At 41.0% G+C, this 16235-nt stretch overlaps 1 protein-coding gene across 2 annotated transcripts in view; it reads right to left on the bottom strand.

Moving 5' to 3' along the window:
* The window catches only part of Bmpr2 (bone morphogenetic protein receptor type 2), a 112763-nt gene extending 96916 nt beyond the window's left edge, over positions 1 to 15847 (bottom strand). The window contains exon 1 of one of the 2 annotated variants that reach the window (XM_048428779.3): positions 15386 to 15847. In XM_048428779.3, coding sequence (XP_048284736.3) covers positions 15386 to 15461 — 76 coding nt within the window. In that variant the 5' untranslated portion in view covers positions 15462 to 15847. The remainder of the gene's footprint in view (positions 1 to 15385) is intronic. The other variant, XM_048428778.3, reaches the window with a different exon arrangement.
* Between the last annotated feature and the right edge of the window lie 388 nt (positions 15848 to 16235).

Here is a 16235-nt window from a genome sequence, read left to right as displayed (position 1 = left end):
TGGCTAGAACTTGCTATGTAGACCATGTTGGAACTCAGAGAGCTACCTGCCTCTGCCTACTGATTACTGGAATTAAAGGGATGTACCATTATGCCCAGGTTTTAGTGGTGACTTCTAAAATCTTTAATGAAGCTGGGTGGTGGCGGCATACACCTTTAATCCCAGCACTTGGGAGGCAAAATCTCAAATTTTCAGAGCTAAGTATAACAACTGAGCTAACATATGCCACACCTCAGCTCACCCTATTTACAATTTACAATCATATATTTACTTGGTGTTTGGTCCCAGTGCCTTCTCCTGGCTGCTCCAAAGAACTCCATAACCAAACCAGTTCCTTAGCCAAGCCTTAAGGAAATTTTAAGCCCTTGTTCCTGTCCAGTCACAATGACTTCTATAATATCTATACTGCTACGATCATTTTATTATTGCCTATAAGCATTCTGTATATTTTATTACATTTTATATTTTGATTGTTCTAGTTAGGATTACTACCACTGGGATGAACCCCACAACCAAAAGCAACTTGTGGAGGAAAGGGTTTCTTTGGTTTACACACCCAGAGTCACAGCCCATTGAGGGGAGCCAAGGCAGGAACTTAAACTGGGCAGAAACCTGCAAGCAGTAGCTGATACAAAGGCCATGGAGGAGGCTTGCTCCTCATGGCTTACACAGCCTGATTTCTTAGAGAACCTAGGACCACCAGCCCAGGGATGGCACCACCACCATGGGCTTGGCCCTTCTCCATCAATCACCAATAAGAAAATATCCAACGATCAGAGCTCAAAGGAACATTTTCTCAATTGAGGTTCCCACCTTTTAGATAACTCGAGTTTGTGTCAAGCTGACATAAAACTAGCCAACACGGTTCTCCAGTTATTTACTGAGAGATGGGGCTCTAGCTATGTTGCTTAGGTTGGTCTCAAACTCATGGGTGATCCTTACTCAACCTTAGCTCACCTAGCAGCTGGGACTATAGGCATATGCCAAACCTGGATACTTTAGCCCATAACTTAATAGCTGAACACATATCAAATATTGGAATCAGGGAGCTGGAGAGATGGCTCAGTGGTTAAGAGTATTGCCTGCTCTTCCAAAGGTCCTGAGTTCAATTCCCGGCAACCACATGGTGGCTCACAACCATCTGTAATGAGGTGCCTTCTTCTGGCCTGCAGAATATTGTATACATAATAAATAAATAAATATTTAAAAAAATATTGGAATCATAGTTCACACTTCTGTATGCTAACACTCATGTATGACTGCACATGATAGATATTTAATGAATATATGATGAATGCAAAACAACTGATGCAATAGAAAACTGTCAAACCAAATAGTACATAATTACTTTGAAGTGATTAATCAATTCATTCTAGCTTGCTAAATTTACAGAGAAAACAATTCACAGAATGTAAACATTAAAGGCACCTCAATATGATCAATTCTGCCTTATAAAATGAAAATGTATTGTGAGGAAATATAATTAAGAATTGAAGTTTGGAAACTAGGTGCTGTAGATTATTTTAAGGTGTGTTAGTTTTGTTTACGCTCTGGAACATTTGTTTAATGATGAAAAGATGTGTTTGATTAAATAAAATTCACCTGTGGTTAGGAGGCTGCAACAGCAGCCAGCTGACAGGAAGGAGTAGGGAGGAGTCAGGTGGGGAAGGGTTTATAAGGAGGAATGAAAGAAAGCACGAGGACTTCTGGGGGACATGAGCTGATTGCTATTCAGCCTCTCTGTGAAGCAGGATTCGACCTCAACTTCTGAATAGATTAAGTTCTTTTAGTAGTTTTGAAAGAGTCGGTGCCTAAGAGAACAGAATCTCTTCAGGCTGTGGGTAGCGGCGGAGTTGCGGTTGCTGACTAGGATAGCCACAGTTTAAAAGGCAAACATTAGAAAGGACAACAACTGGGCATGGTGGCTAACAACTGTAAACCCAGCACACGGAAAGCTAAGCCAGGTTCAAAAACAGACTTGAATACACAGTTAGTGCCATGTTACCATGGGCTATATAAGGGACCCTGTCGTCCTCCCAGTCCCCCCAAAAGAATAGAGTACTTGACATGTGAGCTCAAGCTACAACCCAGTGAAGGAGCATTTACCTGAATTATATACTAGCAACAGAGAAAACAGCAATGAGAAACTTATTGAGGTTTTTCAGGTTTGGTTTTCTTCAGTTTGTTTTGGTTTTCGAGACAGGTTTTCTCAACGTAACCCTGGCTATCATGGAACTCGCTCTGTAGACCAGGCTGGCCTAGAACTCAAAGATCCACCAGCATCTGTCTCCCAAGTGCTGTGCTGGGAAAAAGTTTTAAAAGTCAAAATATCCTGGGTTGAAATTAAGTTCTGCTACATTCCAGGAATTTCTATGCCTAAATATTTGTATACGTGAAAAAAAACAAACACATGTAGCAAAGTTTATAATAACTACATGAAACAAAATATTTAGCACAATGCCTCTAACTAGAAAGTTTACAAACTAACAAAAAACTGTTAAGTAATTAGATTTTGTTAAAAGTATATGTATGCCATTCAGGAGTACTGACATTAAATTTTATCTCTGGAGTCTACGTGGTGAAAAGAGAACTCCCAGGTTGCCCTCTGACCTCCACACGTGTTCATGCACACACAAATGAATAAATGAAAATGACAAGTTGGGGGGTGGTGGCACATGCCTTTAATTACAGCATTGGGAGGCAGAGGCAGGTGGATCTAAGTGAGTTCAAGGCCAGCCTGGTCTACAGAGTGAGTTCCAGTACAGTCAAGACACAGGGAAATACTATCTTGAAAAACCAAAAAAGAAAAGGATAAAAATCAGCCTGCACTGCACGTGACACATAGCAGATACGCAAAATGGGGACGTTCCTGCTGATCAATAGCATTATTCTCCACAGTATCTTATACACAAGTACTTTATAGGTGTTGGGGTTATTTTTTGGTAAATCCTTCGCAAAACTCATTCCTTTAAACATTCATCTGCTATAGAAATCCACTGCTTCTCCAACATAATTCTCATGCCAATTGCTAAGGACATGACTCAGCTGAATCTCACAGGACTCTCTCAGCACCTTAACAAAAAGATGTCATGTTCTAAACAACAATGCTATAATTAGTGGCCTAAATAAGTCAAATAGGCTGGGAAGATTTCAAGAATCTGCTCACCTAATTTACAAAATGAAGCATGCAGACCAAAAGGGCATCCTTTTGTAATTTAGTACTAGTTCCTGTTAACTTCCTTGTGACACTGATATTTACTTCATTCAGAGTTCTCCTTCAACTACAGTTGTTTGCTCTCAGTAATGTCCCCAAGCTAGATACGCTGGTGTACATCTACAATCCAGTACGTGAGACGCTAAGAGAACGCACTTAGACATCGTCTCTTCAGAATGCTGACAACACTGTTCTTGCTCCTTTGCCTTTCTCAGTAAGAATTACAGGCTACTGTGGGCTGCACAGTTAAGACCGTCTCTTAAAAATAAATCAAAAAAATCAAGATTCACAGGACTCTCTACTATCAAAACTACATTTAAAATGTACAAATTCATAAAGCTACAGAGGCTAGACAAGCTAGGACTAGGTAGAGATCAAGAGATGGGGGAAGTCTACTAGACTCTTAAAGCTCAACTTAATACCAGAGACAATCCTTCTTTACTATGATGAGGATGAAACCAAGGACTAATGGCCCTTCTTTTTAGCTAAAAGAAAAAAAGCAACCTGATATCTTTTATGCTTAATTTAATTTTAATTATATGTGTTTGAGTGTTGTGGTAGTTTGAATATAACTGGCCTCACAAGGAGTGGCAGTATAGGAGGTGTGGCTTTGTTGGAGTAGGTATATAACTCTGTGGAGGAAGTGTGTTACTGTGGGGACATGTAAATGGAGACTGCGTGTTAATTTCCTGGCTGCCCAGACCCAAATAAGCACACAGAAACTATATTAATTACAACACTATTTGGCCGATGATTCATGCATATTTCTAGCTAGCTTTACATCTTAAATTTACCCATTTCTATTAATCTGTGTAGCACCATGAGGTAGGTATGTGTCTTTCTCCTTCAGCAGTTACATGGCGTCTCATTGACCCACCTACTCTCTATATATCTCTTCTAGCCTGGCTATATTCTGCCCTGCTATAGGCCAAAGCAGCTTTATTCATTAACCAATAAGAGCAACACATATACAGAAGGACCTCCCACATCAGGGCAGGCTTTGAGGTCTCACATATGCTCAATATACCATCCAGTAAAACACACCACTTCCTGTTGCCTCCAAGCTGTAGGGCTCTTAGCTACCTCTCCAGGACCATGTCGGCCTGCACACCACCATGTCCCTCCATGATAATGGAAAATCTCTGAAACCGTAAGCTGCCAGCTCAATTAAACGTTTTCCTTTATAAGAGTTGCTGTGGTCATTGTGTCTCTTCACAGCAATAGAAATTCCTCACTAAGACAAGTGTTTTGCCTCCACTTATGTTTGTGTACCTGGTGCCTTTGGAGGCCAGATGGGGGCACTGGATTCCCTGGAACTGGATTTGCAGATGGTTGTAAGGTCCATGCAAGGGCTGGGAATAGAACCTGGGTCCTTTGTTAGAGCAGCCAGTGCTCTTAACCACTAAAACATCTCTCCAGTCCCCAACCCAGTATTTTGCTTTTAAAAGAATGACTTAGCCAGGAGTGGTGGTACATGCCTTTGCAGGGCAGAGGCAGGCAAATCTCTGAGTTCAAGGCCTGCCTGGTCTATGTAATGAGTTCCAGGCTGGCCAGAGCTACATAACAGAGAGAGCCTGTCTCAAAATTAAAAAAAAAAAAAAAAAACTTGAAGAAAATAGAACTTTTCAGAAATCTAAGTATAAAACAATGACAAACGATGATTCCTAGAGAGTGGCTGCATAATCGGTAAAAGGTTAGTGCTAAAAGATAAAATAAATTTATAAATTAACGTTCTTCGTAACATTTCATCAAGCTAACACATGGGTTTTGGCCAAAGGACAAAAACAACTCAACAGCATCGCCATGTGAAACTGTGTTTCCAAACGCTAGGGCACAGTTTCATTGAACTGGGTTAGTCTTGCCTTCTTATCACCGCAACACTGCTTTTGGTGCAGTCTAAATATAAAATACTCTTCTGCTAGACCGGTCCCTAGGGGTTCTAATCACTATGAACACATGGAAACATCATAAACACATCCTCAACCAGATGATGTCATCATCACACTCCTACTCTGTTGTTTTCCACAACCGAAGCATCGCGTCTTCAAGGGAAGGATTTATCCACCGACATTTTAACATTATAAATGAAATCAAAATCTCAAATATCTGCTATAATTTGTAGCAAAATGAGAGACTACATACAACTGAGACACAATTCAGTTGATCAATTATTCTTTAATAATTAAATGTAAAATTTTAAATATTTAAAATAGTTTTGATTTTTGGGGGGGTTGCTTGTTTTAAATGCATAGGGGATTTTGGTTTGGTTTGGTTTTAGCTTTTCAAGACAGGGTTTCTTTCTCTGTGTAGCACTGGCAGTCCTGGAACTCCTCTGTAGCCCACTGCCTTGCAGGGCTGGGATTAAAGGCATTGACCACCATTGTCCAGCTTAAATGTATGTTCTTACATAGTCCAGATTAGCCCTGAATTTACTATGCGGCCTGGGATGACACTGAAATTCTGGCCCTCCTCATGTTCCTCCCCAAACTCCTGCCCACCACAGTTTACACAGTGGTAGGGACTAAGCCCCAAGTTTTCCTACACACTAAGGAAGCTACAATGACAGCACATTCAAGTTTTTTGTTTATTTGGTTGGGAATAGACGGTACTTTCTGAAACTCAGTTTAATAATGTTTCCCAAAATGGCCTTGAATTCCCAAGTGCTAAGGTTATAGGCCATCACCCACAGTTTCTAAGTCATTTTATACATTCAGGGTAACACTGTATGTTATATGAATGTCTTGCTTTGGAGCAATAAAGTCCTGATCTTAATCTCAAGTCTCCCACTTAGTGTACTTGTCTACAAAAAGAACAATAATAATAATAGTGTGTTGAGAGCTCCAATGTGAAGCTCTTACCTAGTATGCTTTAGACCCTGGGTTCAAAGCTAAGCCAGATGCACACAGGAAAAGAAAACAGAAAAATAATATTGTTCAGCCTGTTTAAGCGACGGTGAGATAACAGATATAAAAAGATACTAAAATATACTAAATGCTCAGGAAATGCTGGGGCTGGAGAGATGGCTAAGAGCACTTGTTGTTCTTGCAGGACCTTAGCTCAGTTCCCAGCACTCAGAAGGTGACTCCATGGGATCCAATACCGTCTTTTGGCCTTCAAGGGCACCAGGCATACATTGGTACACATACATACATGCTGGCAAGACGTTCATACATATAAAACAAACATAACAAAAATCTTTAAAAAAAAAAAAAAAAAAAGTTTGAGCAAAGTCAGTCTGGTCTACAGAGCAAGTTCCAGGACAGCCACGGCTACAGAGGAACTTCATCTCAAAAAACAAAACAAACAAGTGTTTGTGATTCCTCCCTTACTCCCTCAGCAAACAGATTTACTCAGTAATTGTAGTCACTGTCAAATGATACGACAACTTAAATTTAGCCTTTTCTAAAATATCTAACTTTCTGAACTTTTCTCTGTAAAGTTAAAAGCAGGATTAAAGTTGAACGAGAGAGAAATTGGTTCATGAAGTCATTAACGGTAGGGCTAGATCACCTGTGTGGTGTTTTGTAGAGTATAAAGCGTCCCAGGCATCCTTAACTATGTAACCCAGAAGACCTTGGGGTTCTGAGCCTCTGACCTGCCCTTTCCAAGTGCTGAAATTACAGGCTTTACCATCACAGGATAAGACTTTGGTGGTGTCTGGGTAGAGGTGGTAGTGGTGGAACTGGGAAAAAGCAGTCAGAATCCACACACATCATGAAGGCAACCAAGGGATTTTGACATCAGATTGAATGAAATGAGGAAAAAGGAAAGAGAGCGAGAGCGAGAGAGAGCGAGAGAGAGAGAGAGAGAGGAGAGTGAGGGGGGAAGAGAGAGAGAAGAAAGGGGAGAGAGCGGTGGGGGGGGAGAGGAGGGAACAAAGACTAACTCCCAGATTAAACAACTGGAAAAGATAGGATTGTCAATTTGCTGAATGATGTAAGTTTACAAGACAAACTAGAAAGCACCCCTCAGTTCAGTCCCAAGCTGGGGCTGCAGACCTGAGGTAAGGGCACAAACATCAAGGACACATGGACTCAGTCTCCAATATCAAAAAATAAGTGAGAGCTGAGCTTCTAGATGCCAACTAAAGTGACACACACCAAAATCTCATAATTCAGGAGGCTGAGGGAGGAGTTCTGGGCAGCATGGGCTACATAGTGAGACCTGGCCTTAAATAAATTAATTATAATTCAGGTTACAGATTAATTATAAAAACTAGGTTTGAAAGTTACACATGTGCATACATCAATATGTCACACACAGTATAACTTTAAATGGTTGCATGGAAAACATTTAGATCAAAACTAAGATATGTAAAGAGGAGTTTGGGGCAGTACCTACCCTTGAGTGAGGCCCTGGGTCCCATGCTCAGTTCTGGGGTGGGGGCTGAGTATGATATTCAAAAAGTCTCATGTCTAGTCAGGTAGAGGTGGCGCATGCCTATAATCCCAGGACTCGGGAGGCAGAGGCAGGCAGATCTCTATGAGTTCGAGGCCAACCTGGTCTACAAGAGCTAGTTCCAGGACAGGCTCCAAAGCTACAGAGAAACTCTGCCTCAAAAAATAAATAAATAAAAATAAAAAAGGCTCATATCTAGGTAAAGACTGTGATTTTTTTCTACTATTCTTTATCTTTCTGATATTTTCTAATATTTCTGAAATGAGTATTGTAGTTTTTCACAAATTTTTATTTTGAAGTAGTTTTTGTTTTACAGCAAATTTTAAAAGTAGTGTAGAGATTGTGAGGCGGTGGTGGCGCTTGTCTAGCATGTTTAAGCATGTGGTTTGAACACACAATGACAATTGATAAAAATTAAGAAAAGACATACACAAGATTGGGGAAAATGCTTGCTGAGCAAGCGTGTAGACCTGAGTGTGATTCCTGTTTAATCAAATACTAGTAATAAGTATTATAGTCTTTAACAGCTCCAAAATTCAATAGCAACAAAAGTACTGAGCGCTAATTAAAACTCAATGATGAATTGTAAGAGTCAGAGATGGCACTGTGGGTAAAGGTGCTTGCCTCCACGCACAATCATCTGAGTTCAATCCCAAAGTCCCACATGGCAGAGAACCAATGGTTACAAGCTATCCTCTGAACTCCCTGTCAGCAGAACTCACTGACTCTCTACTGTAATGCAGGTTCCATGATGTATCAAAATGAAAGAAGTAACTACACCAAGTAACACTCCAGAGAGGATACAGTAATCCAGAGACCCTCCTCACCTGATAGCTTCCCGGAATGAAAAAATTCCCTCAGTTAACCCCCATGACCCCTTTACACACTTCACATTTCATAATACTGAAGTATAATTACTCGTGCTTGTTGTGCCGCTAAACAAAACAGGATGCTAAACTATACCTTTCAAGAGCAGTGCTAACTAATCATGTTTACCTCATCTTGCCAGACATTATTTTTCATAATTCCTTGGCAACACCCTATACTTTAATGCGATTCCTTCTGTGCCCATTAGATGTACTACTCAAACAATGTTCTATTCTGTATGTGGGTTTTGTTGTTGTTTTGTTTTTTGAGGCAGAGCTTCTCTGTGTAACTCTGATTGTCTTAGAACACATAAACTCATAAATTCACCTGCCAACCTGCTTGCTGGGATTAAAGGCATGTACTACTACTACACCCAATTTACAGTGTGAATATGTACATTTGAAAATGCTTAAAATGAGCTGGGTAATAGTGGCACATGCTTTTAATCCCAGCATTCAGGAGGCAGAGGCAGGGGCATCTCTGAGTTTGAGGCTAGCCTGGTCTACAGAGCGAGTTCCAGGGCTACACTGAGAAACCCTGTCTCGGGAGAGGAAAAAAAAAAGCTTAAAAAGACAAATCTTACATATTATGAATATTATAACAAGACCCACTAAATTATATATTTTAAGTGGCTGAACTATATGGTATATGAATAAAAAATCAGTAAAGGCGCACTTAAATTATTTGAAGGCCTGAAGACGCAGTGGCGAGTGCCTGCCTAGTATGGACAGGATGTCCTCAGTTCACTCTCGAGCACTGCTCAAACAAAAAAGCAAAAAACAAAACCACATTAACCTAAGTTTAAACATCAAACCATGTATGTATGTATGTTAGCTCAGGTACATAATCCCAGCCCTTGGATGGCCGAGGCAGGAAAACTGCTCGTTCAAGGTCAGACTGGACTACAATGTGACATCCTGTTTCAAAAAACAAACAAACAAAAAAAGAAGCAGCTTAAAAAATTAACTAGATCTCACTGACTTACAATATATGATATTTCAAAGACTGAGCTGAAACTAACCTTAGTATTATTTACTTTCAATTTAAAGGATTGGAATCAAAATGGCAGACAAGAGAACAAATGAAACCAGGTCTCTCTATACAGCCCTAGATTCTGGCTGGCCTGGAACTCTACCTGCCTCTGCCTCCCCAGTGCTGAGATTAAAGGTAACCATGTCAACCCTGATGAATTAATCTTTATTAAACTTCTAATTATGTAAAGTACATTTTAAAGTCCTTTCCAAACTTATATTTTTAGAGTAACAACTATTTTTAGAGCACTCCTTACATATCTGATGTACACCAATCTTCTATTTTCACTAAAGCATAGCCCTACAGAGCCCTTCTTTACACTTTTGTTGGGCTACTTCAACATATGCACTCATATAAAACCATTTATTTATTTATTTATTTATCTATTTATTTATTTATTTGTGGGGTTTTTGGGGGGCAGAGTTCCTCTGTGTAGCTTTGGATTCTTTTCTGGAACTCATTCTGTAGACCATGCTGGCTTCACACTCACAAGAGATCCACCTGCCTCTGCCTCCCAAGTGCTGGGATTAAGAGCATGCACCACCACCTTCCTGGTGATGAATGAAACATTTTTAAATTATGTGTTTCTCAATGTAATTTGTTACAATTTTAGAATGCCTCAAAATTTCTCCAATCTAAGGTAAATTTGAAATACTGGGGCTGTGATGTATCTCAGTGGGCTAGAGTTTTGCCCAGCATGCACAAGGACTTATAAAATTTGACCATTATCAGTGTAAGAAGAAAAAAAATACACATAATAAATAAGCAAACATATCATTCAAAGTGCTTATATGCCTACTAATAATTATGTAGGCCACTGGTTTTTCTCATTCAATATGCAAAACACTACATAAGTATAGTGTCATCTAGGCCATGCCTACGGTTCCCAAATGCCAACATGGAGAATCTGCCCAAAGTAAACCAGCAGTAACTGGAAGCAGGAACTCGGGACTTCCGGTTCTAGTTGCAAACTTCACTTAGGCATCATTTACTTCAAAGATAATTAAAGCCTAGGAGAGGAATCCAAAGAGGGAAATCAGGAGGGAGAGGAGTAGCAGCAGAGCAGAGTTCCGTAGACGTCAAAAGGCTGCAAGTTGACTGGAGTTGGCCATTAGAAAACTACTGCTGGCCGGGTGTGGTCGCTCACTCTATGTTCCCGCACTAGAAAGGCTGAGATAGAAGACTGCCACACTTTGGCTACAGAGTGCGTTTGTCAAGCTAGCCAGGTTACACAGCAAGATGCTAACTTTAAAAAATAAATAAATAAATAAATAAAAGCTAAAGAAATGAAGTCCTGGTGGCATCTGCACTGGAAGGCAGCATAAGGAAGAAGCGTAGGCTAGGAAGCCCAGGAAGTGCTGTTTTCACTGCTCTTTTTACAGAGGGCTTCACGGGGGAGGGGTATTTTAAAAGAGAATTGAGAAGAGCAAAAAGATAACCAGAGAAAATAAAAAAAGAGAGGTAAACAGGAAGAAATTTCAAAATTCTAACAGCCCACCAAGTGCCATCCTTGCTTCAAATAGCATGCCCTCTAACCTGTATCTGGTCAGGAGATACATGGCATGACATAGCCGAGCAGGGACAGGCGTCTTTTCTTTGTATCACCCCATTAAGTGTTACAAAATAACTGCAAACAGTATGCATGACAGATGTCTGCTAGCTGGTACTTCAGTTCTCCCTTCTGGGTCCTGCCTATCCTAACACTCCTCTACCTACCCTTCTTCTGGATCCTACCTATCCTAATACTCCTCTACCTACCCTTCTTCTGGATCCTACCTTTCCTAACACTCCTCTACCTACCCTTTTCTGGATCCTACCTATCCTAATACTCCTCTACCTACCCTTCTTCTGGACCCTACCTTTCCTAATACTCCTCTACCTATCCATCTTCTGGATCCTACCTATCCTAATACTCCTCTACCTACCCTTTTCTGGATCCTACCTATCCTAATACTCCTCTGCCTATCCATCTTCTGGATCCTACCTATCCTAACACTCCTCTACCTATCCTAATACTCCTCTACCTACCCTTTTCTGGATCCTACCTATCGTAATACTCCTCTACCTATCCATCTTCTGGATCCTACCTTTCCTAATACTCCTCTACCTATCCTAATATTCCTCTACCTATCCTAATACTCCTCTACCTACCCTTTTCTGGATCCTACCTATCCTAATACTCCTCTACCTATCCATCTTCTGGATCCTACCTATCCTAATACTCCTCTGCCTATCCTTTATCTGGATCCTGCCTATCCTAATATTCCTCTACCTATCCTAATACTCCTCTGCCTATCCATCTTCTGGATCCTATCTATCCTAATACTCCTCTACCTATCCATCTTCTGGATCCTACCTATCCTAATACTCCTCTGCCTATCCTTCTGGCCACTCCAGTCATGCATATTTGAACAAAAACTGTAAAAGGTTAAACTTTGTGTCAAGCACTATATTAACAATAAAAGTGAGAACATATACATGTTTGGTTAAGGCAACACATTCTAAAATTTTTCTGTCCAAGTCCTAAAAGAAATTCATACTTTCTAGAAGTCATTAAATCCATACAGCTTACGGATAAACAAGTGATAAATAAAATGTGAAATAACTGAGATTTTGAAAATACACGGTGGGTCATATTTTCTTCTCTGATCACTTTTCTTATTTATATCAAAGGCCAAATTATTACCTAATGAATTTCTTTTCAGAATACACACTCATTTTTATAAAGACAAAATTCATACATTTATTTTAATATATTTATACTATAATTGCATCAAGCAAATTCAAAATAAAATTATTTCATAATACTAATAAAATACCTGCTTACTTTAAGAATGAGTAAGATCCTTTCTGTCAGGGCTAGAGATGGCTCAGCAGTTAAAAAGTATTGGCTGCTCTTCCAGATGACCAAGTTTGATTTCCAGCACCTATATGGTAGGTGACTCACAACCTTGTAACTCCAGTTCCAGGACATCTATAACTCCCTCTTCTAGCCTCTGCAGGCACCAGGCACACATGGCGCACACACACATACATGCGAGCAAAAAACCCATACACATAAAACAGTAATTTTTAAAATCCTGTCATTTATTACCAGCTTATTTCTAATTCCACAGAAGATATCCATAAATTATATGTATTCTTATCATATCCACCTCCAAGACTAAAAAAAGAATTGTTTTAAAACAAGTCTACTTTATATTTCATCACTTAGGAGGGGTGGAAAGAGGTAAATTCAAGCCCAGCCTCAGCTCTACAAGTTCAAAGCCAGTCACGCTTCAGGAGACCTTGTCTCAAGTAGATAAAGTCTGTCATACTCAGTCATCTTCACTGCTTTTGAAAAGGACTGAAGATTAATCATTGAGACCTAGGACCAAACATGGTAGCTGTCTATAGTCTCTGAGCTTGAAAGACTAAGTCAAATTTTATGCCAGCCTGCGCTCTATCATGAGACCTCGTCACAAAACCTAGAAAATTTAACTGTAAAGGGAACAGTTTAGTATGCAGTAAGTCCCTGTGTGTTACTAAAGATATAATTAATGAATTTCTGGATATCCAGCCCCTGTGCACTATTTTTTCCCATGCGACTACACTAACTGACCTACCATTCGCACGGCTTCCCTAGTCACTTGCTTCTTAATGAGGCTGCACTACTAGCCAATTCACTATCAGGCAAAGTTTTTTTCTGTTTGGTTGGTTGGCTTTGGTTTTTGTTTTGTTTCTGTGATAGGGTTTCTCTATGGAGCCCTGGCTAGCACTCACTAGGTAGACCAGGCTGACCTCGAACTCACAGAGTGAAAGTTTTTAGCATGTTCAGAACCATGGCAGTGCATGACCAGTACCCGTACCATTACTTTACAAACGCCCAAGCTTCCTTTCAGATCTCACGCTCCAGTTACAGTGAGAGGAAGCTGTTGCTGGCTCTGCTGCTCCTGCTGTCAGCACCGAGAAGGTCGGAAGGATGCAGGCTATAATCCCAGCTCCTCAGTTTACTGTGATGAGTTACTTAAAATTCTGCACTTAATTTTCTCTCTCCGTAAAAGGGAAATAAAAACCTGGGCTACAGAACTGTCAGGAGGATCAGAGGAGAAAATATATGTAAAGCTCTTTTAATAATTGCTGGTGCATAGCAAGCACTCAGTAAACACCAGTTATTACAGCCCTAGGATCCAGCTTCAAAAATGCCATCATCTGGGACTATGTAACATGGGGGGGAAAAGACTATAACCACGTTTATACAAGGATTCTTTACATATAAGACCCTTTTAAAAGAGGACGAAATTCATTTACCAAATAGAAACTTTTGAAATCAGTGTTAATTTTTCTCTGACTTTTATCAGATCTGGTCACAAAATGATGAGTGCAACACTATAAAATGAGAATCTGCATTCTAAAATGGCCAAAAGAATTTAAAACCAAAGCACTCTTGTATTTCTGCCTGCAGAATGATTGCTTACGTGTCTAGGCCATTTCTGTCCTTTTCATATTTTACAGGAGCCGCATGGCTAGAGAATTTAGACAGTTAACAAAGAAATTTAGAGGAAAACATTTCAGTTTTGCTTCAGAAAGAAATGAAATAATCAAAAATATTAAAACATCAAGTTTCAAAATGTAATCAAATCAGATCTTCCAATGATTTTAATACTACATAGATTTATTACTAAAATACTCAATATAATGGGATGGAAAGATGGCTCAGTCGTTAAAGGCTAGGCTCACAACCAAAAATATAAAATACTAAACATTAATCAACAAGAGACAATAGTATCAAATTCACAAACGGAAACATCAGACGTTTAAAATGTAAATTAAACAAGTAATCTGTGTGTCTGATACAGCATTGAAAATTTTACTGAATGTGAAAATTACTTTTAAAAATTTGGAAAACCATTACTTTGTCTACACACTTTAAAATGCATACTTCATGTGACTAAGAATTCATTCCTGAAATTTTCTAAACGCAAATCACGAAAATTGTTGCTTGAAAATAACTGCAATGAGAAAATGTACTGTTTTTTTTTTTTTCCTTTTCTTTTCAAGGCGACTGAGAATTAAAAAGGAAATGGCCAAGGGAAAGGGGAGGGCCGTTTCCTTTCACACGTTAGTAAATGTCAAAGAACTTTCAGGAGTCAAATCTCCTAGAAGTCTGATGCGGGGTCAAAGTTGTCTCAATGACAGGAAAGCCAACAGACGCCAGATGACTAATAGCAAAGTTATCAAAACACTTGTGTGCCCAGCAGTAACTCCAGAAGCATACAAAGTACAAATGTCCAGGCTGAGAAGACAGAGAATAGCTAAGATTCTTGCGAGCAAAACAACATTAACGATGGCAGCAACAAACAGTATTATACAACGTATCAAGATTCTCACACGCTGCTGCCTTCCTCGACATTATTCTATTTATCAGGTAACATTTTTAAATAACGAAAAGTAACATGAATTCCCAAAGAGAGATCCAAATGTAAAAATAAGGTTCAATCAAGTGAGTATTTAGTTCTTCCTACTGTAAGCCAAATCTGCTTCTTTACATTAAAAAAAAAAACTACCAGCTCTATCTCCAAAATTCTAATAGACACAATTCATTAGCGATTAAAACATTATTTTTAATCCTTGCATTACCTCACAGCTAAAAATGTCAAGATACCACACCCAATATGTCTTTCTACCCCCTCCCGTGGGGGAGGGGTCAGGGAATACGAGAGTGGGGACGGGAAATTACACGAAAACAGTGCAGGTGATTTCCCTGGCAGGTTCCTCCACCGGGATCCGAGCGCACACGTTGAGAAGGGCGAGCACAGGCCTCGGCCTCTGCAGACTCCCTCCCTAGCCACCCGCTGGGGTAGGAGCCCGGACGCGCCACCCAGGGCTACTCACCAGCCGTAGTGCTGACCAACAGGGCGGTCCATAGCAGCCAGGGCACCCGACAGGGTCGCTGCAGCGAGGAAGTCATCCCTGGGCCAGCCAAGAAGCAGGAGGGCAAAGAAAAGAAATCTGGAAAGTAAATTCGGGCGGAGAAAGCCGGCCAGGAGGCTGCTCGTCTCTCCGTCTGATTTATCCTGCCCGGATTACAATGCAGTTTGAAAGGACAAATGGCAGATGCGAGGACCTAGCTGGAGAGCTCTCATTCCACTGCAGAATTTCCCTTCATTTCGCTCCCTCGATGCTGGGGGGCTTCATTCGCCTAGGACAAGGTGCCTCGGCTCCCCAAACTGAAGGCATGTCCGTGGGGGGAGGAGAGGGAGGAGAGAAGCAGGGAGTCCAGAAGAAATGCCTGCAATTATTTCCCTCGTAGCTTCACGATATCAAAAAAATATCCAGATCTGGGAGAAAACATATCCAGAGTGCCGGGGGTGGAGGTGGGGGGATGGAGGGCGGGGACTCGCTGGGGGCACTGAGGATCAGAACAAGTTCCCGATCGCCGGGAAGGGCGCAGCGGGGCGGGCGGCGGCGCCCGGCCGCCCGAGTCGCATCGCTCCGGACTCGGAGTGCAGACGGTAGGGTCTCCTTTGAAAGTTTCGCTTCGCTGCTTGCTTCACTCGGATTCCGACATCAATAAATCCTCTCGGCCGACCAGGTGGAAAAAGGTGCCGGCCTCCATGGGCAAGCCCACGGCTTCCTCGGAACAATCGAGCGAGGGTCGCGCAGGCAGGCGGGCGAGCAGGCCGGGCCTCGGGGCGCGGGGGAGGGGAGGCGAGGGTCGCGTCGCGGCAGCCCCGGCGAGCCC

This window comes from Myodes glareolus, chromosome 27 (genome assembly GCF_982192425.1).
Source record: "Myodes glareolus chromosome 27, mMyoGla1.1, whole genome shotgun sequence".
NCBI lineage: Eukaryota > Metazoa > Chordata > Mammalia > Rodentia > Cricetidae > Myodes > Myodes glareolus.
This window is presented reverse-complemented; position numbering and strand designations above follow the sequence as displayed.